This window comes from Etheostoma cragini, chromosome 9 (genome assembly GCF_013103735.1).
Source record: "Etheostoma cragini isolate CJK2018 chromosome 9, CSU_Ecrag_1.0, whole genome shotgun sequence".
NCBI classification, from domain to species: domain Eukaryota; kingdom Metazoa; phylum Chordata; class Actinopteri; order Perciformes; family Percidae; genus Etheostoma; species Etheostoma cragini.
In genome coordinates, this window is record NC_048415.1 from 14,766,775 (window position 1) to 14,791,100 (window position 24,326).

At 39.1% G+C, this 24,326-nt stretch overlaps 1 protein-coding gene across 2 annotated transcripts in view; it reads right to left on the reverse strand.

The window, feature by feature from the left end:
* Positions 1–20,772, reverse strand: part of qsox1 (quiescin Q6 sulfhydryl oxidase 1) — a 29,990-nt gene extending 9,218 nt beyond the window's left edge. Inside the window, exons 1-11 of one of the 2 annotated variants that reach the window (XM_034882602.1) lie at positions 20,249–20,772; positions 19,228–19,328; positions 17,603–17,651; positions 17,332–17,434; positions 16,236–16,326; positions 15,855–16,000; positions 12,858–12,992; positions 12,643–12,772; positions 5,081–5,203; positions 3,290–3,422; positions 1,856–2,032 (exon numbers count right to left, since the gene is read on the reverse strand). In XM_034882602.1, coding sequence (XP_034738493.1) covers positions 1,856–2,032; positions 3,290–3,422; positions 5,081–5,203; positions 12,643–12,772; positions 12,858–12,992; positions 15,855–16,000; positions 16,236–16,326; positions 17,332–17,434; positions 17,603–17,651; positions 19,228–19,328; positions 20,249–20,540 — 1,480 coding nt within the window. In that variant the 5' untranslated portion in view covers positions 20,541–20,772. Of the gene's footprint in view, positions 1–1,855; positions 2,033–3,283; positions 3,423–5,080; positions 5,204–12,642; positions 12,773–12,857; positions 12,993–15,854; positions 16,001–16,235; positions 16,327–17,331; positions 17,435–17,602; positions 17,652–19,227; positions 19,329–20,248 lie in introns of both variants that reach the window. The other variant, XM_034882601.1, reaches the window with a different exon arrangement.
* Positions 20,773–24,326: the final 3,554 nt, after the last annotated feature.

Here is a 24,326-nt window from a genome sequence, read left to right on the forward strand (position 1 = left end):
AACCGACGAGTGCTTTCTTCAGGTAGGGAATGAGTTCTTACCCCAGGTGAAGAAGTTTAGATACCTTGGGGTAATGTTTGCGAGTGATGGGACAATGGAGCGGGAGATTGGTCAGAGATATCGGTATTATATTCAATTTATTGCACCATTGTGACCAAAAGGGAGCTGAGCCAGAAGGCAAAGCTCTCGATCTACCGGTAAGTTTTTGTTCCTACCCTCACCTGTGGTCACAAAGGCTGAGTCATGACCAAAAGAACGAGGTCCAGGGTACAAGCGGCCGAAATGGGTTTCCTCAGGATGGTGGCTGGCGTCTCCCTTAGAGATAGGGTGAAAAGCTCAGTCATCTGTGGGGAGCTCGAAGTAGAGACGTTGCTTCTTCGCGTCAAAAGGCGCCAGTTGAGGTGGTTTGGGTATCTGGTAAGGATGCCTCCCGGGCGCCTCCCTAGGGAGGTGTTCCAGTCACGTCGAGCTGGGAGGAGGCCTCGGGGAAGACCCAAGACTAGGTGGAGAGATTATATCTCCAACCTGGCCTGAGAACGCCAGTCGGAGATGGTTAATGTGGCTTGGGAAAGGGAAGGTTGGGTCCCCTGCTGGAGCTGCTCCCCAAGCGACCTGATACCAGATAAGCGGACGAAGATGAATGGATGGCTAATTGTTTGAGTTCTACGATTATAAAACGACCACATTAAGTTCAAAACATAAAAAATTCCACAAAACAAAAAGATCATCACCAAGGTGGCTGACACTTTGTACTGACGTCTACACTGTATTTTACAGTCTGCCACAGAGCCAAATTTTACAGGAACTCTGCTGAACTGCTTTATGATACATCAGGGTTTTATAATTTTATTTACTTTATATTAGTTGACCTCATTTGAATGCATCTTCCTTATATGAAGATCCTTTATCATGTCTTAGGTTTCTTTTGGCCTTCAAAACAAAAACAAAAAGAAAGCAGAGAAAGAAAAAAGAAAGAAAGCAGTTTGTGGGAAATATGGTCTTCACTTTAAAGCTGTAGTGTGTAGGTTCTGTCTCCGGCATGAGGAATTCTAAGTAATGACAACAACACTGTTGTTGCACCAACATGACGCATACGCACCATCCCCAGCCCTCCTCCATGCAGTTGCTGGTAGCCAAGGACACCAAGGATTAAAAAACATGATGGATTTTATTTTTTGGGAGGTAATTATCTCCACTCAAGAGAAACATAGCCATACTGAAAAATACAGAGAGAGCGGTGCTGATAGGCTTAATTAGCTTTGTTGCAACTCTTTTGGCAACGGCTCAAATGTAACGGCAAAAATACTTGCGCACTTTAGCTTTAAAGACACGGTAAAATAGAAAAAATACATTATCTAACCCTGTGCTGATTGTTAACTTATCTCTTGGCATTGGGTAAGATTTTTCAAAAAGGTTTTATATCATAATTTCTCTCTATCCCTCTTAACATTAAAATACATCTTAAACTCTAGGGCTCAGTTGGTAGAGCAGGCCCACATATACAGTACTAAGAGGTTTTATGCCTCAATGCAGAAGGTCCAGGGTTCGAGTTCAACCTGTGACAATTTCCTGCATGTCTTCCCCTTCTCTCTCCCCTTTCTCACCTGGCTGTCCTGTCCATTAAAGGCAGCAAAGACCAAAAAAAAAAAAAAATAAACAATAGAATTATGGATGCTATAACAGCAGTTTCACTGTCATTTCAGGGAAATATCTACACACTGTGTGTAGATATTTCAGGGAAATATCTACACACTGTGTGTAGCACAGCTGTAATTGAAATAGAATGGACAACCACCTCTAGTTTGCACCAAGGGAATTCTGCAAACTAGCTACAGATGATTGTGCCGTCTCCTACCTGCCAGTCTGATGTTGACGCGATTGTGTCTGGACCAAAGCCACAGCACTGCTGACGACAACGTGTTCACCTCCAACAGACTCTCTGACGCCATAATTTCAAAGTGCTCGGCACACGCCCTGCAGCCAAAGAAGCTGTGGACGTAGTTTCTCATCACACTCAGCACCTCCTGGGGATCTGGGGGGGGGGAGACATTTTATGTTGTCAGTCAATGTTCAGCACCAGTAATATGATCAACAGTGAGAAATGTGCAAATTAATGTGTATGTCACAAAAAAAAGAAGAAAAAAACCCATTACAAACGCCTTCTTAACACCAACTTGGTTCTAATTCCTGATTTTGTGGTGAACATCTTTGGTAATATATGCAACTAAAAACGATGGTTGAAAAACTGCATGTTTACAAAAATAAATGCAAAATCAAGTTCATCATCTCCTTTGTGCAGCCCATCACCTCTTATTGTACAGCTCCTTGTTTCTATACTTTAAAATGTCCTGTTACCCTGTGCTGTAGCCTGAACACTTGCTAATGGCAGTGTGGCTCACGGTGTGATTCCCACGGTTATGTGGGCTAGGAGTCACAGAGAGCTGGGTTAACCCCATATTGAGATGAATTATCTACGCAAATGGGATAACCCAATCTGGAGATTAAATACAGTTAACCCTTTGTGTGAATGGTGGCCATGCTGTTATCTCAGGATTTAAACAGGCCCCAAACATATTTTATTGGAGCGGTTTGGTTTTCTTCCCGATTTAGCAGGACCTTCAGATGAACTGTACTGACAGTGGGAGTGTGTCTCTTCATGAAAATAAGGATGGGCTTGTGTTCAAACCTATACTAATGTGTTCACACCTTTACTAATCTATGAAACGTGTGTGTATATAAATAGAGTTTTAACTGATAGTCAATAATGTTCTGTACGTGTGTGTATCCTCCCATTAAGCTGTGTGGGGCCAGATGGACGCCCCTTTTGGCCAGTCCATCTGCAGGTCACATGATGGTCCGTAAACCTGGGGATTAACCTCTCTCTCTCTCTCTCTGTGTTTGTGTGTGTGTGTTTTGAAGGGAGATTAACGTACTGGCCAGGAGTGGAGCCCCCCGGTCATCTGCCCGTTTTATTAACCACTCACATTCCACTAATCTAACATAATCCCTTTTTACACAGTCACAATTAGGCTCAATTTTAGTTACAAAAATGACAAAACATAGGAAAAAAGACAAAGACTCAAACTTCATCGTTATATTTGTTTGTGTTCTCTGTGATGTTAAATCAGGTCAGCGTGAAATAAAAATCAGTTCAACAAACATTCCTGAGCTAATTTGTTTACAAAGCCTCGCAAAGCCCTCATCCTCAGTCCACCCATCTTTGTGAACTTTCAGTGGCCCTTTTCCTTCACACCAAAAAAAATCTGCGTGTGTGTGTGTATACCGGTGCCTCCTGCATTCTTGGCCTGGACAGTGAGAGCATGGAAGAGGATCCACATCCCACAAGGGTAACGTCTCAGGTGGGGTTGTGAACCCTGACAGCCCACCCACCTCACTCCTTCAGGCAAAGCAGTGTATGGAGTCTGAGAGAGAGAGAGAGAGAGGAAGAAAAACAAAAAGATAAAGACAAATTACTGACAAATGTTAAACAGAAAAACAATAAAGCTAAAATTATCAAACTGGTGATATTCTATATTTTCTTACTGTCAAAAAATCCCACAAAAGACCAAAACAAATCCCACTAACATATTTTGTCTGTGTAACAAAACCCTGAGATAGCTTTTTCCTCTCTGGTATATTTCTATTAACACCACACTGTTGCACTGCCATGTTCTTTTATTTCTAAGTACAAGTAGCCATGGTTGGGAAATGCTGCAAAACACCCTTGGATGAAAATATAACAAGTGCATTATTTTAATCCCATTTGATCATAATGTCAAATTGTTTCAGGAAATGTTCCCTTTAAAAAAATAAAAGTATACTGTATATATATATACACATTGCATATAAAATGCATGACCCATTTTTAATATATCCTCAGTGGGACTGAATGTCTAGGTGCCACAGACAGAATTGAGAGACAGGTTAACACATCAATGTTTTTTATTGATTCCATATTTTTATGGAATATGTTGACAATAAAAAAAGTAGAATAACAGCAGCCCTATCCTTTAAATATTACTACAAAGATTTTCCAAAAAGTAGAGCCTCTTAAGCATCTCCCGACCTGTTCAACTTAATGAAAGCCACGTAGTTTTCTTGATCAATAAGAAGGTTAATGGCTCAGCCCTCCACTAATGAACAGAAGCTATCCAGATCTCTAACCACGAGCCACAGTGGAATCCAATAACATATTTTCTCTGACATAAAGTCGTTTCTCTCGCCACACTGCATCGCTGGTGTGATTGACAGGGTTAGTCACATGTCAATAGTAAAGATTTTGGTGTGTGTGTGTGTGTGTGTGTGTGTACAAAGTCCATTTCCTCTGAGGCGAAGTCTATTCATACCTTCCCATTGATTCATAGATCAATTGATTTGCCTGCTAAAAGCTAATGATGTAAGTAAGTGACTCTTTCAATTTGCAAGGGGCGGTACTGTAGGCATGCAGGCTTCATTCCAAAGACAACAGCACATAGATCCTCAGTTGTATGTGCTGGCACCAAGACAAGGACAAAGTACATATTGAAAGATCTGGACACTTCTAAAATTTATTTTTATCTACTCATACTGTGGGCTTTAATAGAAATTTTCAGGATCACATGTTAACATTTTCTTTGACAGGATAGGCATCACTTTAATGCCTCTAAGGTGGCTTTGAACTGATTATGTGGCCAGACTGACAGGTGACCTTGATATCTCGGTGGAACAAAGAGGCTACTTCCAGACAGATATCCTCACATCAGTCTTGGTGCATTTCATGATGCCCTGCCCTCTGCTTACCTGTCTGGTCCTCTCTTGTCTCCATTCCTCTCCCTTTAAGTCGCCTGCCTGCTCAGGCTCACAAAAATATGTTCTTTTTCTCAATTTGCATTCATGTACTTACCTCGATGCAGCATGTAATGGACAGACCGCTTCTGAATCCAATGAATACCAAAGATACAAGAGACTTAAAAAGTTAACTATGTCTTACATAGAATGCTGCCTTGACTGACAATAATGAACCCCAAGTTCATCACAATATTCAAAAATAAGGTGAAAACTTCAATATGATATTTATCTATACAGCTTTGCCTCAACTCACCTGAGCTGAGTTATCCACTATCTCTCTGAGCGCCTCATAGGAAATCCCATCGCCAGTCTGGTTCTGTAGCCAAGAGTTTACAGACTTCAAAAGGTTCATCACCAATGGACGGCCTGGAAAGTACTGCAGACATTAAACAGAGCACAATGGAAACGTGTTAACTTTACAAAATGACAGAGACAAAATAGTTGATTGGAATGGAGCTGATGAGATGTAAGAAGAAATGCAAATAGCCCTTATTTACATTATCAATTTATTTGTTGTTGATTAATTCATTAGACATTAAGCCTATAAACTGGAGAAAAAAGCACTTCCCCAGGAAAAAGGAAGTGACTTCTTCAGAATGCTTGTTTTTCTCCAACCAACAGCCCAAAACTATTAAATTTACTCTCATTGAAGACATGAAAACCTAGCATATACTCACATTAGAGAAAAATTCAATCAATTTAGTAATTGATCCATCAAACTAATTAGTAGTACTAGTGTTAGCTCTAAGTGAAAATCTAGTTTGATGATGATAGTTATGTTGGAATATACCATTAGATGAATAAATCCACTAATTAATATTCACTGATAAAGTAAAGTGTATAGAATATTACAGCTCTGGTATTAGGTGTATGCTTTAGTGAGCTCATGACAATCTAAATGCTTAACAGTTTCCACCACATAATAGCTTAAAAAATATAGACACTGCTAATGTTTCTATGTAAAAATCTTGTATGTATGCAGTATTTGTTTTCCATGTGCTAACACTGATGCTAATGCCCCAACAGCTTCAGACTCCTTTGCCTGGAATGAACATTCACCAACATCTTCACCTTTGATGAACATGATTTCTGTCCTATTAATGCACACAAAGAACCAAACAGAAATGTAATGCCTAGATTATCAGTTGCCAACTCATCCTCAACTATCTTGTGCACGAGGTTTACATGCTGCACAGATGTTGTGGTTTGAGTGTTTTCCCTGTTAAGAAACTCAATAAATGTAACAGCAGCCAGACTTAAGCCTCTTCCTTCATTAAGATCCATTTCCTAAGCCACTAACAACCACTTACCTGCTGTCTACTCAGTGCTTCCTCCTAATGTGTATTTACATCCTTTCAAACTAGCACCACCATGGTAACAACCACAACTGTGAGGAAACATGATACTGTAACTAGCAGAGGTAGGCACACAAAGGGAAAGAGGAAATCCAGCTGATGGGTGTCTGAGACCAGTGATGACAGAGTAAAGACAGACACAGACAAACATGTCTTCACACATACGTTACTGACAATAGAAACAGCTGATGTCTTCAGAGAAGAGCGCTTTAATACATTACAGCTAAATGTGCTTCCTATTCTTACTGTAAGCCTCCCTGTGGAACATTTTATGATAATGGTCCTGTTTCAGAAAAAGGGATCAAGCTTTTTCCAAGACTTCAACAACAGACAAATAGACTACTTCCATGGTAACTTTCATCTAGGTCTGCAACTACAGTAACAATTATGTTTATTATTAGGGATTGATCACCTGATTACTTTTTTTAAATAAGTTATGAATAATTTTGTCTATTACATGATGGTAGTAAAAATCCCCATTATAATTTTCAAAAAGTCCAAAGGTGACATCTTGAAGTGTCTTTTTTGCCAGAGCAACAGCTCAGAACAGAGATATATTAAGTTAACTATCACGTAAGACAAACAAAAGCATCAAAACTTCACATTTAAGATGATGGATATAGCAAAGATTTGGCATTTTTTGCTTTAAAGAAATGACTAAAACCACTGTTTCAATATTAAATTAATTGGAAAGTAATTTTCTAAGATTATTGACTAACTGTTGCAGTTCTGTTTGTTTAACTGATTTGTGAACAACATAAGGTAAAAGCATCACTCAACAATTTGTTTAACCATAGTTCTTGTCAAAGTGCATGAGGAAAACAAATACCAGAAAAAAAGTAAGCAGATGACAGAGACCTTGTGTCATCCAACATGTGAACCTTTACGATTTGCATCACTGGGTCTTTTTAAATTGGCCTCCTCCATTTTTTAAACTAAATAAACCTGCATACACTGACCTTCTTCCACAAGAATGCATGCTCACACGCACAGTTTTCAGTCCACGGCTCAGCCGACAATTCATCACCCACTAACAGGATCTGTAGGTTACACCCTGGCTACTTAACCAGACCCATAGTGATTTGCTTAAACCTCCTTGTCCAAGGCTGACAGAGTCCTGCTCTGTTCTGTTCTGCATCCTTCCCTCTGCAACAGAGCACTCTGGACTCCATGCAGCGCCTTCCAACATTAATCAACTGCAGAAAACCTTCACTGTGCATAAACAGCTGGATTTCAACATATTTGTTAGTACTAGACCATTCAAGTTAACAATAAGAGCAATACATAAGCAGCTGCCTTACATAACTAAAATCACAGTCAATCACAAGTATACTGGTCTTTTAAAAGAAATAGAGGTGTCATTCCCAAAATGATTGTGGAAACTGGTGATACTATGTGATTCTCAATAAAAAATAGTAGAAATGAGATTCACTTATTTTGGGCACTACTTCAACACCCAACAATATTGGTGACAGCAACAACATGGCCCAATAATTAACAGAAAAAACAGTTTTATAAATCCTTACTGATCAAAAATCATCTACTGTAATTGCTTTTAATATTGTTGCAACATCAAACATTTTCTACCTCTCTCAACACACTCTCTCTCTCTCTCTCTCACACTCATACACTCTCTCACACACACACACACCTAAAGTTTCAAAGGGCAGACAAAGGCCTTCCATTTGTGCTGCTCACTGCAGGAAAAGAGATCTAATAGGTTTAGGCCTGGATCTGGGGTCCGGATGCCAAGCGCTCAGAAAAGCTCATTAAACAGCCGTATGAATTTAACCAGAGGAGAAAACGCAGGTGTTTCTCACAAATGGGTTTAACTCTATATCACCAAAGCAACACTATTCATGAGATCACTGGGTCTGGGGATCACCTTTAAACTCAAATGTTTGCTTTAATGCTCAAACTTTATAATTTTATTTATAAAACAAAACAATATTTATGTAGTCATACTGTATATCAGTGTTTTTTTGTCTTAGTCTTTTTCATCACATATATAAACATTAATTTCTCTTTCTCTTATTCTCCCTGTCAGACTCTCTGGCTTTGATCAATGACCGTGCAGAATGTCAATCAATATGTCAAATATATTTCACTGATATATTGATATGTTATATGCCAAAAACAGTGACATGCAATTAAGAAAAGACAGGTCAAGTGACAGCCTTCACATTCAGGCGACAATGACACAGTTCAAATATAAAGCTATAGTGCGTAGTTTCTGTCTCCCCCATGAGGAAATCAAAGTAATGACAATAACACTGTCGGCACATCCACATGATACAAGCCTAGTGATCGTGCTAGTAACCATGGAGGACTCTTCAGATGAGGTAATTATCTTCACTCGAATTTCTGCCCACAAAAGTCACCAGACGACACAATCTTCTGAACATAGAGAAATACAGAAGGAGTTGTTTGGAGCTGATAGTCTTAATTAGCTTTGTAGCAACTCATTTGGCAATGGCTTGAATGTAACGGTTCAATAATATCTAAAAGTTACGCACTAAAGCTTTAAATTAACAGATTGGCAACAAAGTGCAACAGAAAATAAGTTTTAAAATGTTATACCAAAAATAATACTGCCTGTTTTCTATGTATTATATGTACTTACAGAACACTTCACTCATTCATGAATACTCACTCTTGGAAACAGTGTTTGAAATGTAATTACGAGACAAAATAGTGATTCTCGTTTTAGATGATTCATCAACAACCATCATCACAGTGACACAAAAACTAAAAATGGATCTTTACTGATCCAATTCAGTATTGGGAACACCTAGCTAAACTGTAAACACCAACTGTTATCATCTCTACTAGACATCTCCCTCTGCATTTGTTCTCTCTAGCTTGACAAAACACACAAGCATGCACATCCCCTCCTCTAAACCTGTATCCCTGCTGCCCCCATCCCAGTTGGACCATGACAATCCCCTTCACCCTGGCAATATGTCATCCCTGATCCGATTAGTATCAGCAGCACTTGAGAAACTGCAAGCTCCTTGTGGTGAGGGTCCCGAGAGGGAGGCATCTGTTGGCTGCAACAGGACAGACCAGGCCAGGCGCGGGGCAGAAGACAGGGTTGAGGCCCCTTGGTAATAATCTAACTTCAATCCACTGGGGAAGCAAGGGGGGACGCTGCAGACACGTGCCACAGAGTCGAAACCAGGCAAACAGCAGCCTCATCTTTACAAATACTTTACAAAATTTGTCACTGAGAGGAACCTACTGAAAAAAGACAAAAGAATCAAGATTTTTGTTGAAGTGCTTATTATGATACATTACATGGACAGCTGGTTTTAAAAGAGTGAATCTTTGGCAAAATAGGTGTTCCTGAGCCCTGACGTGAGAAGGGCGAAGCCTGGTTCTGTTTAGACCAAAGCCCCCCTCTTAATTCTTTGTTTTATTCCCCTGCCCCTCTGTCCCCTTCAGGCTGAAGGGCTTCTTTCAAGAAAAGCAGGATAGAGGTGTAATCCTTAAAAACCTCGTTGTAATGCTCTCATGCTTCCCAAGATCCAATTTTTTAATCCTCATATACATGTAGAGGCTTCATAAATCCGGCTTCAGCCTCCTGACAAGACAGTAAATCTAGCAATATTATGACCGGGTGCAACAACAAAAAAAAGAAGAAAAAAAAGCCACCATGTTTGGCTAAAGATAAAATAATGAGATGATTGTGGATTGGAAAGAAACAAACAATTCATGGAAAAACAATTCTTGGACCAAACTGTGTATTTTTTTTAGGTCAGGGTAAAAACTAAAAAGACTACACGAAGGACATAAATACACATTCATTTTCACACAGACTTTGCTTTTCCTCAAGATGTACAAAAGTGATTTTCCAGCAAAAATACCAAATATGTTTCCAGCTTCTCAAAGGTGAATATGTGATTTTTTCTTGTGTTTCATTAAGTAAACTCTTTAGCAAAAAACTATTTGGGTTTAGAACTGTTAGTCAGCCAAAAAAGCAATGACGTTTTAGAGTTTAAATGATTAATTGAGAAAATAATTGGCAGATTAATCACCAATGAAAATAATAATTAGTTTCATCCCTTATTCACACCCACGCAATATCATCCATGCAAAGAGACACCCTTGTGTATGCAAATACACTCTGCACTAGATATTCCGTTGGGTAAAAGTCTAAAACTGTGTCATGATCCAGGAAATGTGTCACCAGTATAGAGTTATGGCACTCTGCACTCTGGTCTGGACATCATGAGTCACTTTCACTATAATCTAATCACATGAGTCATGCAGGGAATTCCGGTGACAGAGTTTTACATTGAATTTTCTTATATTTAGCATATAAACTGCATTCTATGTAACTTAATATAAAAATGGAGTCATTAAATAGGTGTTTGCTTTTCCAAGTGCACCAGTAAGCATTTTCTGCCAGCCCATCCACTCTCATCCCAAACCTCACAATTTCACAATTGCTTTTCTTACATTAACTGTTCTTAACAAGCTAACTGACTCAAAGGATTCGGCCTCTTTGTAGCAAAGCTCGCTCAGTCAAACGACAATAAGGGGAAGTCAGCTGCAACAATGACGACCTCCTCAGCTACACAAAGCCCTGCTGAGCGGCTGGTCCGTCATGGTAGGGGGACAAGCTAAAAATACCACTGGGACCTGCCACTATCGACTAAACAAACTGGAGCTAATGTGAGGCCTCAGTGCCACACACACACACACACGTACGCATGCTTGCTACTACGCCTCCCTAGAGAGTGAGATATAATCAGGGAGATTGGTGGCAGACTAGGGCAGTGAGAAAGCCTGGTGCGTAGCCAATAGGGACAAGGCTAGCAGGTCAGGCCTCATCATCAAAACATGTTTTCCTGGCTGGCACACTTCAGTGAGGAAAAGAGGGAAAAAGGGAGCATGTGATCCGTAACGGAAAAAGAAAGGCGGGAAAAGTATGTAAATAAAGGTTAATAAATCAAACAAACATTAGACCCTGGATTAAAAAAAGCATAAAAAGAAATATGTATCCTTTAGATAGATAAATATATAGATACTTTATTCATCTCTAAGGAAATTGTAGGCATCTAGTAGCAAGACAACCATAACAAAACAACCACATATATACAAATATATCACACATACATAAGAATAAAAATAACTCACAGAAATGCAATGACCATATTAAGGTAAGGCACTATGGTAGACTATGCATTATGTGTGCAAAAGCGAAAAGTGCAGGGATTGAACATTGAAGTAGATTAAATATTAAATGACTATGACTACATTTGACTAAAAAAATATAAACATAATAACCTATAAACGGACTGATTGAATAAGTTGGAAAATGGAAGAGGTGAGGATGGGGGGGTGGGGTGGACCACAGAGGCTCGGCACATACAGAAATGCTTGTGTGACACCAAAATAGCAAATAGTTGCATGTGGAGAACAGAGGAGGAGAAAGAAGAGGAGGAGGACTAGTGTCTGTGTCTGCATAATGGTCTGCATGTGGGTGGCAGCCACGCTTTAATCCCCCTGAGAGGCAACATGAAGAGGGTCAACAATACCCGAGAGAGTGTTTGTCCTCCTGCTCTAGTCAATGGCATCCACTTCTGCTTTCAGTAGTCTGTGTACGAGTGTGTGGTGAAAAACAAAAGTGAATTTAACAAAACAATTAATTAAGTAAATTTGCCAAATGCTCTGATGGATTCTAAAGGAGTAAAAAACATGTTATGGAGAGAGGGCCTTGAGCTAAATTCTGCAAAACAGCAGCTCCAATCTAAAATGAGAGGAGACATTCTGCTGTCTAACTCTCCATCTAGTGGTGACCTGCTGTAACTACACATTTTCTTTAAAGATTATTTTTTGCTTTTTTCCCCCCATGATTATAGTGATTAGAAGACAGACTAGAAAGTGGGAGAGAGATGGGGGATGACACGCATCAAAAGGCAGCAAGTCGGATTTGAACCCTGCACTGCTGCAGGACTCAGCCAACATGGGGCACATGCTCTTACTGGGTGAGCGAAAGGCCACCCTGCAACTACCCATCTCTGACTGGATGTTCGTCACACTTTTTTTATAGAAACAAATCAGTTTAAACAGATTATATTTTCCCTAGGAAGCAAAAATGTGTTGTCTTTCCTGATCACCATAGTTACAAATCCTCTGTCCCCTGGTGACAAGGACAGCTAGGAAAACTTTTCCAATAACAGAAAGAGAAGAGTAAAAGGAGGGGACAAGTGAATGAGCTGATTATTAAACAACAGAATACTCATAAATGAGAAAACAATTAGTTATTGAATACAGCATGTTCCGTACAGCAACATTATTTTTTGAAATCAGGTATTTTACCTTAAAATGTTTGTGTTAATGATGTGGACTGCAAATTTTCCGTTTTCAATTAAACAAATCGAAATATTATAAAATAATGAGCCATAATCAATGTATATTTGTGTGTATACATTGATTTCTCTGATAACTTTACCTTTTCCAGAACAAAGATGTACTTCTTGAGAGAAGTCAGGGCCTCTCCTTTGATGAGGGTATGGGCAGCTACCTCCACACGCAGAGAGTAGTGCAGCGTGGACTCCAGGTCTGCCATGTACACCCTGGACCTGGGCACACAATCACACACACTTCATGTCAACAACTTATAAGAATGAGCATACAAAAAGATAGAGCCGCATTTATTGTTCATACCTGTTGAAGGGTCTCCATGGCTCCTCTGTGCTGTTGGTAAGGACGTCTGGGGGGACCGGTAGGGGCTTCCCTGACCGCACCACCCCCGGCAGCCTCTGGAGGGTGTAAGAGTAGAAAGTACGAGCCTCGATGTTGCTGAGGGAGAGAAGGACAGGTGAGACTGACCTTTAGTTCACTCAACATAGACTATATAGACAAACGTATGTGGACACCCCTCTCTTGCTTTCCTGGTAAAACATTACAATGATCCCATGCACAAAGGAGGCCCAGAAATAAACATTTTCATTTTGGTTTGAAAGAATTTTACCCATCCAACACTTTGTGATCAACTGAAGACCCAGACCTTATCACTTAACATCAGTGCCTGAACACACTAATGCTCTTGTGGCTGAATGGGAGCAAATCTTTGCAGCCATGTTCCAAAATCTTGTATAAAGCCTTCATTGAAGAGTGGTGGCTGTTATAGCAGAATGTTAATGCCCAAAGATTGGAACGACATCAATCAACAACAACCACGTGTTTGACTGTCCACTTTTGGCCATATAGTGTACATGTAACCCAGTTTGTACAACAATGCATACGAATTCTGCTAGGAACCTGAAACAAATGCACTGTTTTTTTATTTGAACCTTTTGTTTCAGCAGTCCACTTCCATAAAAATTGTTTTATGACCTGTATTTCTTTGTGGCCATATATTTTATACACTTACGGGAATGCATTTTAAATACTGAGCAGATGGTGCCAGAGTAGCATGGAACTGAGAGAGATTGCTACATTTTTAGCTTTATGTGATAACCCTGCAACAGCCATTAATTCTCTCTCGCTTTCTCTCTCTCTCTCTCTCTCTCTCTCTAGAGAGAGAGAGAGAGAAAGTGGGGCAGAGACAGAAAGAGAGTATCGTAAAAAACAGGAACAGGATGGTAATAAAGTGGATGGATACTCTGGGCCCACGCTCACTCACACCAGCCAGGGACTCAATTACACCTGCGTGTCTGGTGGGAGTGTACAGATGTGGAGGGAGAGCCATTCATCCAGTGATCCCCAGGGCCGGCGGGCGGGCATCAGGGTGGGCTGGGAGAGAATGCTTTCACCTGGGACCAGTACACATTACATGCATGACGGATGTGACACACACACGCGCACACACGCACACACGCAAGCCTCTCCCAGGATCAATCAGACATTCAGCGATGATGGGAGGCCATCTGTCGCCGTGTGCGGCTGGGGCTTGTTTGGCAGGTGAAGCCAGAAAAGCAATGACATTGTTTTCATGCAAGAAATTAAAAAACCTCCCCTCTGTACAGTGATGGAGATGAGGGGGGTTGGAAGGGGAGAGATGGAGGGTGAATAAATAAATCAGCAATAAATCATTTCCTTTTTGCATTTGTCAACTAAAAAGAGTCCTCTTTGCATGCCAAGTTATTGAAACAGCCACACAAAGAGGCAGAAACAGCAGATGAATTTGCAGGGTGAGGAATGATCAGCGCTGCTTTATGATAGTGAATAATGGGAGCGAATTTGATGCTCTGATCCCATTAAGAGGCCAGATGTTTAAAAGCATTCTCATGAATAGGGTTCAGATAATGAGCGCACGATGAAGGTTTATGGCAGAAAGCAAAGTTGTTGCAAGTGGAACAACAGGAACCAATGGAAAATAAACTTGGTGTTTGTTTATTTCAGACCAAGCTAAATAGAAATGACGGTAAAAAGTTTTAGATGTTATTGAGATATTTGCAAAACGATCAATATGTATCAAGGACAGAAGACACAAGAACTATACAAAAACAGTTTATGTTGCGATAGCCTCACAGCTTCACACATCACATCCATCCACTTGCTATTAAAAATGTTAGCCCTACAAATCGAATGGTGGATAGAAAAACATTGTTTTTTCGATGTGTATTGTTCTGTACTTCACTTACTCAAGCTCAAGCTGAATGCACTGTTATATCATGTTAGACGTGTCACTTGTTACCATTTGGCATAACCACAATTTGGCCTCCTCTATTTGCATGCATGGTTGTTCCAAACCAGCTAGTGGGGAAAGGCAGTGCACAATAAAACCTTCAGACAGCGCTGACTTGATTCTCCTGTGCCCTCGCTGTTCGTGCAGCGCCACAGAACGGGGCACAGAACACTCCAGTGTATAAATTCAAGTTCTGTCCGGCGCAACCACACATGTGTTTTCACTTATTCTTGCTAATTAGACCTCTGCTTAGGTGGAAGTTGGAGAAAGCTATGCTGAAATTACAAGGTCACCAAACCTCATGAGCCAAAGACATAATAAGGGTGTAACCTCTCTCACCATCATGGCAAGACGGGACAGGAAATACGGTAGGATTAATCAATTACAATTACCTAATAAAAAAAAAATTTAAATTTATTTTTATCTGTTAAAGTAGGAAATATGAATAAAAGGCTGAACAAGTAAGGCATATCCATGGTGACAGATGTTTAGGTTGTGGGGGAGAGAGAAAAACAAGTCTCACAGTTAAAAATGTTTAATATATGTAGATTGCCCTCCACGCCAGCCTGTGTGACTTTATTTTTCTTGGGATATAACGTTAATGCTAACTATTTGGTCTTTGTAGTTTGTCAGAAAAAAAAACAACAGTTACTGATGCTTGAAATATAAACACGCCACATCCTTTAGCAGAGAAAGACCTATCAGACACCAACTGTTGGTAAAGCAAATACAGTATAAAAGCCTATATGAACTGGTGTAACAAATCTCTGTTTTCTAATAGTAACATTAGGGATACATATTCATTAAAAATGTAGAAAACAACAATTATTATTATCATCATAAATCTCTATACTGCACAATACATGTTTATTTGATTAGAACACAGAATCTCAAATTTGGCATATCTTTGCACATATTTTCTTAGAATTTTAGTGTAAGATGCCAAATATTGTCAGGCTGAAAATACTGTAGTTATAAATGGCAGAGCACTGTATAATGCAAGTGGAAGTTAAGGGTAGACAGATACTCACACTTTGAGTCTGGTAAAGTTGCCATGAGGAGAGTAAAGGTAGCAGGATGGAAACTCAGTCACTCCCAGTTTGGTTACCAGACCTTCCTCAGTGCTCAGGACTCTCCTCACTGCGACGTTCTCATACTGTAACAAGTCCAGGGTTACCTAACAAACACACATACACACACTTCAACTAAAGATCTTTATATTTCAACATATGTCATGTTTATCTGTGATGTGCAATAATTTCCAATCTAACGTTACAACAGCTTAATACAGTCAGTAAGAAACTAGAATTTAGTAATTCTGAAAGCTCATCTCTCCTAATGCACAAACATAAATAATATTCATGAGGAGAAACAAACACACAGCTCAGGTTGGTGGAAACATGAACCTTTACCTCTCGCCCGATGTAGGATTTAGTGTCCTCGAAGATCAGAGCCAGGTGTTGAACGCTGTTGGTCTCAAAGAAGCTGTCGATCTCTGCTTGGCTGGACAGAGAGATGAGCAAAGAATTGCCAAACATCACTAACAAATCTATAAGGCTATTCATCTAGCAGAGGATCAGAAGGAAGAATTAAATAAGAGCATATGACATATTTTATCTAATTAAGAAAAAAGGGACATTCTAAATTTATCTAAGAAGTCTTAAGTTTATTAGGGTAGTTTTATTTTTATTTATTATTTTAAAGGTTTTTAAATGCCATGGCTCTATTTTATCCAAAAAACTACTTTTTATCTGAAGAGCATGCACAACCATAAACGTTAAAGCTACTGTGTGACATCTGATTTTAAGTATGTTGTTTCCACTTGGGAAAAAAAGAAAAGAAGAAGATAATTGCGTGATTGTGATAGAAAAAATGTTAAGTTTCCTTTAAATGTAAATAGAGAGATAAACTTAACTTCCTGCTTCCTTTTCCTGTACCACTATGACAATAAACTGTGTGTGTAGTGTCTGAAGACATGCATGATCCCTCATTCTGTCACGAATAAATAAGAGTGTGCCAGCTAATGATGAGATCAAATAAATGGATGCAGTATGATGGGAATGTGTTTCTACAACAACAAGAGCTCAATACTGCAACAAAAGGTGGAAGAAATACTGTAGCTCAACATGGAGCTATAATAAAATACTAAAATAAACTGTAATACATGAAAAAAGCAGTTCAGTACATGGTCAATAAAAGTGTGAGATAGATGTGGGGAAGAATATGGACTCACATGCATTTAAGCCTCACTGTGCATGTAACTACAGCTTTGACAAATATTATTATTATTCACTATTCACAACTTCCTACTAGACTTTATATGCCATCAGTAGAGCAGAGATATAAACAGAGTTATTGACAGATAGTTTAACCTTTATCGATGGCATTTGTCACTTAATAAAAATCAATCAGAAGAATCTAAAGCTGTGCGTGTGTGTGTGTGTGTGTGTGTGTGTGTGTGTGTGTGTGTGTGTGTGTGTGTGTGTGTGTGTGTGTGTGTGTGTGTACTTGGTGGGCTCCAGTGGAGGGCAGGCTGGGGGCCAGGGCTCTTCATGGGATTCCAGTTTGTCTATGATCCTGTGACGGAGCACCCGAACATCATGAGTGGAAGCTGGAGGTCAAAGAGTATCAAGAGAACATTATACACTGCGGTTGATTATTATTGACTAATGACTACCTGAGCAGGTATACAAACATCTGCATAAAAGACACATTTAATGTGAAGGCTTCTCCTTTATTTTTACTGGCCTGAGTTTCTTCTGTGTGTGTATAGTAGTACCTTTAAAAGCACTTCCTGTAGAATCAGCTTTGGAATAAGCATAGAAGAACTGCAAAGTGAAAGAGAGAGAAAAGGTTTGGGTTACATAGGAAGTGGTAAAAAAAGAGAAGCAAGATCAGATGAGACAGCACTCACGCAGCCATGAGAGAAGCAAAGTGATGTTGTGTAATGTGTGTGTGTGGGGGGGCAGCTTTCCACTCTGCCCGCCTTGACCCCTAAATCCTTCCCGATTCAAATGAGTCGCAGATGTTAAAGCTCCATTGTGTGTTCAAACAGAAAGAGCTCTTTGTTTCATTGGCTCTCGCAGACAGGCTCTGACAGAGAGGAGAGTCTGAAACACACACACACACACACTCACACACTCACACACACTACTGCTGACTAATCAGATAAGCTACAAATACAAATGAAGATGTTTGAAGCTGGAGTGTTTCTGCTGATCATGCACAAGTTAACTCTATTGGGAAAGACCGTTGCATCTACGGTATCTAACCCAATCTGACAACATCCAGAGCTTCAAGAATTCCATATAAACCCTTTTAACATAGGCTGCTCATACACACTAATAACACAACATGACACTGCATTCTAACACTACTACCTTTACAAGGAGAAAAGTCCCCTGTTGACTGATTATTAACAACAATATTGTAAGATGGATCATTCAGATTTTAAAGTTACTAAATGACACACAGCCCAAAAGAGGGCTTCAGTATAATAGCTTCAGAAATATCACAAAACAAAATCACTAACAGCTGAAACACACTAACAGATAGAGAGTAGGATCTCTTAGAGGTGAAAGTTAAACATTTGAATAGACCGCGGTTTGTCAAATACCTTTTCAGAGTACTCGATCTGCAAAAGTCTTTTATTTCCAAGCATGCATATGCACATTATACACTACGTGCTAATCAAAGTCAAACATAGCGTATTAGTGTTGAAAAAGGGGAGCTCCCCGACATGTTCAAGGAAAACTGCGAACATTCCTGATTTTATGGTCACTTCAGAATATGTATTGGGAATACCAAGGAAGGGAAGGGGCTAGAAATGGTATGTTTCTGAATGTAGTCTGGTGTGCTACTGCAAGACAAAGACTACAGCACAGCGGAAATGTGGTGGGGTTGTGTCCGATGTATAAATTTTACTTCAAGTCATGGAATAAAGGACAACGACTTGCTTCAACAGTCCCTGCTTCTCTCTCTTTTTAATTAAGGAAAACCTCATCAAATAAGGGCTGCAACTAGTGACTATATATCTTATCAATTAGTTTTTTATTTATTCAAGTAGACAAATGTACCATGTATTCAATTTAGTATCATAATATACTATAAAAAAAGGCAATGTATTCACATTTGAGAAGCTGGAACCAGTGAACTTTCAGTATATTTACTTTTAAAATTATTTAAACAATTGCTAATTTAAATTGTTTCTGATTTATTTTCTTATTAGAATAATTAAATGTAAAAAATGTAGGTTTTAGACTTCATCCAATACTTTAAGTCTTTAGAAGTCTGCATCAGTTGATAGTAGACACAGTAATCACATCTGTCCCAGGTCATCTGCTTTACTACATAGATAAGTGCAAGTGTTGGGCCTGTGTAAACACTTAATAAACTGTATAATACCTTTATAGTGGGGTACGCTCTGATGCCGAAGCCAGTGCAGACCTTTCTGTTTTCCTCTGCAGCACAGTCGACAGCTGCCAGGTCCACAGCTGGCTTCCACTCTGAAGAACAAACATCAAATAGAGACACTGTAAATATTTAGTTTACTGTACAGTCTGACACTGGATGAACCTTATGTTGCCCTTGTGCCATGCAGCGTGCCAATATGAACTTCAGTATATCGACACACACATCGTCCATGTTGTCAAGAAAAAGTTGTTTATCAAATAGACCTTAGATACCTCTTTCTATCCACATGTCTACTTATTTATGAAAGAAGGCAACAAACTCCTCAAATGTAGCGAAATAACTGAAGTGATTCTTACTGGTTTTTAGAGCTGATAAACATCAACAGGTTGAGGGTTGCCATGCTAACTGTCACTTAATCTGCATGAAATCCTAATCTTTTCTCTTGTACTGTCCTCAAATATTAGATGGATGACCCTCCTAAGCAAAGCCTTTGACAGCATGCCAAGACATCGGTTGCCATTGTTGACTGTGTGTGTGAGAGTGTAACACAGGACTGAAATACCCCATGAGTATGTCAGGCCTTCTGCCATCATCAGAAACTTTGCCCTCAACTATGTTCCTAATTATATTTATTGTCATGACTCTGGGATATTTATTTTGGCTCAAGAGCTACAGAGAAAAAAACTCTGGAGAGACAGAATAAGAAGACATTTATTAGATCACATGCTCTAGTTAGGAGATAGAAACAACAGCTTGGAGCTCTCACTGTTCCCATGCAGATTATAAAAGAAATGAGGTATAACCACGACTGTAATTCAAGACTATTAGTCCTAAAATGTTTATCTATGTTTGACTGTTATGCTGGCTTATCGTATAAAGGAAACAAAAATCTGAAGTGTTTACAAAGAATGCAGTAAATAGGATTATGAATGATTTTACCAGACTAATATTCATAATGAATTGCCATTGTAAACAGCTGCAGCTACGTGACTGGCAGCTGGTCCGAACCAACCTTTTATGTCACTCGCCAAACTTTTGTAAACCGGAGAAAAGGCGATGCAGTGTCCGCACCATGAAGCATAAAACTCCACAAGAACAGCTGCTGAGGAGTTGATCAAAACCGACTCCACATTTTCCGGACTCAATATGATGACTTGATCAGAAGCGGTGTACAGTCCGGCCATCGCCGCAGAAGGAAAAAGAAGACAAAAACATAACCAAATTGCGAATGTTGCTATCCTTCTGGGGTATATTTGTATTTCTAGAGTGAACCGAGACGTGGCACGGCCACAGCGCCGCGCCATCTTCCCCGTCCGAGCTGCTAAACTTCGGTGTCAACGCATCAAGTTTTCACCTCCGTGTCCTAAAACTTGACACAACTTTTTCTCCCTCTTTTCCCGGTCAGCAGGCTTTATGGGTCCTCCCACTGAAGAGCTCCAAACACCTTTCACAACAAAGTAACACACCCTCCCCACAGTCTCTCATTTTTGTCGTTAACTCCTGCGTGAAGATGAAAATCTTGAGTGACGCGCGAGGACAAGTATAGTTGTTTGCCCCTTCACGGCTTTCATACAGGAAATAACCTTGTATTACTATTAATATTATTAAGACTTAAATTGGTTTAAAGTAAAACTATCAGTTGAGCGTAAACGGTCAAACTTGACTTTTAAAATAAGTTAATAGGCAAAATAAATAAACAATTAATAACTTACTTCTTTTTTTTCTGGGGTTTTCAAACCTTCCTCAGCGGACGGAGTTATCTCCATGACAACCTATGTGACAACCATAGACCGCTAATTTTAATAATTAATATAAAGTCTATGGTGATAACCAATGAGGGAATGAGGTTGAAATCTGAGATAAAAGCTGGTAAGTGGACATTGAGTTATTATCTTGTTTTTCTTTACATGTGTGTCAAAACAAAAAAACAACTGGGTCCTCTTTACCTAGACACTTCGTCAAATCACCACCACTATTTTTGACCATATAAATGACCGGTATCTTCCTTCACACACAGTATTATTTATTATTAAATAGTGACTATTAAATGAAAAAGAAGCAATTGTGTTTCTGATAAAAGACCGGCCTTAGCAGGATTTTTTTTTTTTTTTTTAAGTTAACATTTCTGTGAATTAAAACAAAACAAAAATGTATTTAACTCTTTAAATGGAATCTTGTTTTCATCACACAGTATGTAGGCTACTAGTAGTTTTTGTTGTCTTCACACTTCAGATTTTTAGACTAATATCAGCCTTAAAAATCCAAACATGTGAAATAGTTATTAATAATCATAGAATGTAAGTTGTGATGACATGTAACTTCCACATTCCCATAAATGGTACAGTGGACATGAGAGTGGTATCAATAGTTGCTACAGCCCTGTAGTCTAACAGTTAGTAGGAGTACCAGGCTTCCATTTCCCTGCATTTTGAAAGTGTTATCAGGGATTTTCAGTATTGCGGAAAACACCAAAAGAATTTGACCACTTGGACAACTCCTTGGACTGCTGTCAGTGCTGCAACAACACTGTGTGGTAACTCGCGCATACATTAAACTAAACCAGAACACATTTCAACTCAGCGTTCCTTTAGAAACAATGAAAGCTTTATTTACAATTTCAAAGGTCATTTAATGTTAACAAATATATATTCTGCACATATTTGCAAAGTAAACAGTGTTTTTTTTTTTACAACAATCGTTCAGGTTACAGTAACCGTGGGTCAGATAGGATAGACAGTATATTTACACCCATAAAAGAATTGTACAAGTCTTCAAGTGCACTTGGCGCACTCACGACACATTATTATAAATATCCATAAACATTTCAAAAGATGAAATGGCAAATCTAGTCTGACTAGATTAATTTGATAATCAAATGTTGTGCCTTTCTTTTATAATTCAGTTAACCAAAACAAACTCTATTAAAGGTGAATTTATCTCCCTGGGAAGAAAACTGACCTCATACCAGCAGAGAGAAAGCAATGCTGCCCTGAACCAAACAGCTTCTTGATGATTTAGTTTATCTAAAGACTACAGAAAAAGTCTAACCTGTTTGGTCCATACCTATAAAGCAATGCATATGACCAAGTACTGCATAGTTACAGAAGGGAACTTGACTTCCTCCCACATACAATCAATTCAAGAGAACAATGCTAGAGGGTTTGTGATACAGCCTTGCAGCAAGTCTTTCTAAAGTACTTATGTCATCATTAGTTACAGATGCCTACAGAGCAGACATACAAGTCATACAGCATGGACAAGTTGGAGTCAAATGTTTTTGGTCTTTTTCTACATTATGTAATTTACAGTTTGAACCTACACACAGCATCTTTTAAAAACAGTAGAAAAAAAGACTCGGTTTAAGGTCACTTTAGCTTCAGTTAGTGAAGATTAAGAAGCTCTGTCGTCACACATGCCATGAGTTTGTACTTTCCTGGATCAAAGCAGACAGCGAGGGCTAAAATAAGCCCTTGGATACAGTCCTACGTGCTCAGACTCATTAGCTCAATGACTCGCACTGTGTGCGTTTGTGTCAACAATCTAGTTCCTGATACAGTTCATTAATAAACTGACTCAACTGTGTTCATATCCACAGATGGTGGTGTGATGTAGACAAGCAGGTAACATTGAGATTGAGTCCTCATTTCCTCAAGCAAATGAGAAAAATAAAAAAATGAGGTTAAAAAAAAAAAAAAACTATGCTTCAATACAGAAAGATTGATAAGGCAGAAAATTAGGTATTGCCAAAATGGTAAGAAGGAAGAGCAGCCGTTTAAGGATCATTTAGAAAACGCGGCTAGTATTCAGCAGTGGAACGAGACATTCAAAGAAAATAGGTCCAAAGGATGTTGAGACATCAGCAAAGTTTGTTATGAATCTACAACTCAACTTAAAGAGGCACTTAAACTGAATGTTGAGAAGACTTCCCACTGTTGTCTCACTACAGCAACAGGCTACATTCTGATGGCTGGTTGGAACTTGCTGATTGCTGTAAATCCAAATTATTAAACAGCAGCAAGAGAAGAATATAATCATGCTGCTACACGACTTGGATGTTTTTGGGGCAAATGTTCAGCTGGCAACCTTTACCAGGACAACTGATGAAAAAAACAAAACAAAAAACTACAGGTGTTTTCTCTCAGGTCATAGACGGTAAATGGATAGTAGGAAAAGTAAGGCTCAAATCCAGCATTTCAGTTCTCTCATGTTATGATTAAGAAAATATGAACTCAGGCCTAAAGGCCAGTCTTTTGCGTCCCACTTGCATGCTATATACTCATTCTGTGTTGTGCTGGTTGTATGAGATGTTTTCAAGCTATTAACATTAGTAAACAGTGTATATGTAGTACGAAAGTGGGAGACAGTGACTGTGTTAACCAGCTGCACAGTTGAGGCCTCAATAAAAAGTCATACAGACACTTCAAATTAATCATATACACTACAATGTTTAAATATTAAAACAGTTTTCTCCCTATGTTCTTTTTCTGGTTCAATAGTATTCTTTCAACCTCCTACATAATATACTGCTGTGTTCACATTCCCATTTCTCTTGGTGCATTTTTATAATTTCATTAGATGTTAAAATCTGTTCTCTATATATGTTGACACAATCATTTACAATTCCAAATGTTACTTACTCCTCTAATCAAACATTTTCACGCAATAAATAATATAATCATGTAGACAAAATGTTTCATACAATATCTGATCTCACTGATGCTTCAGTACAGCACAGCCTGACAATATTCAATATGTGACCAATCAGGCTCATTGGTTGAGCATGTGTTAGAGACCAGACTTGTGTGTTTAGAGACCAGACTTCAAGCAAAAGATCTCAGAAACAAGAAAGAAGTGAGGATCGTTGCAATGTCTGTGGGTCAAAGACTTCTGCCAGTTTTATAATTTAAGGTAGGCCATTACCAAGGGGGATGATCACCAATCCCTCAGTATGGATGTAAAACCCCTCAAATTACAGCTACACATTTAACCTAACAGTCACGGTTTAAATTTCAAGGAACTGGATAACGAAACCAACACACTGTCTCTCACTGTCAACACACTGTCTTACAACTGTCTATTGTGTGTGTGAT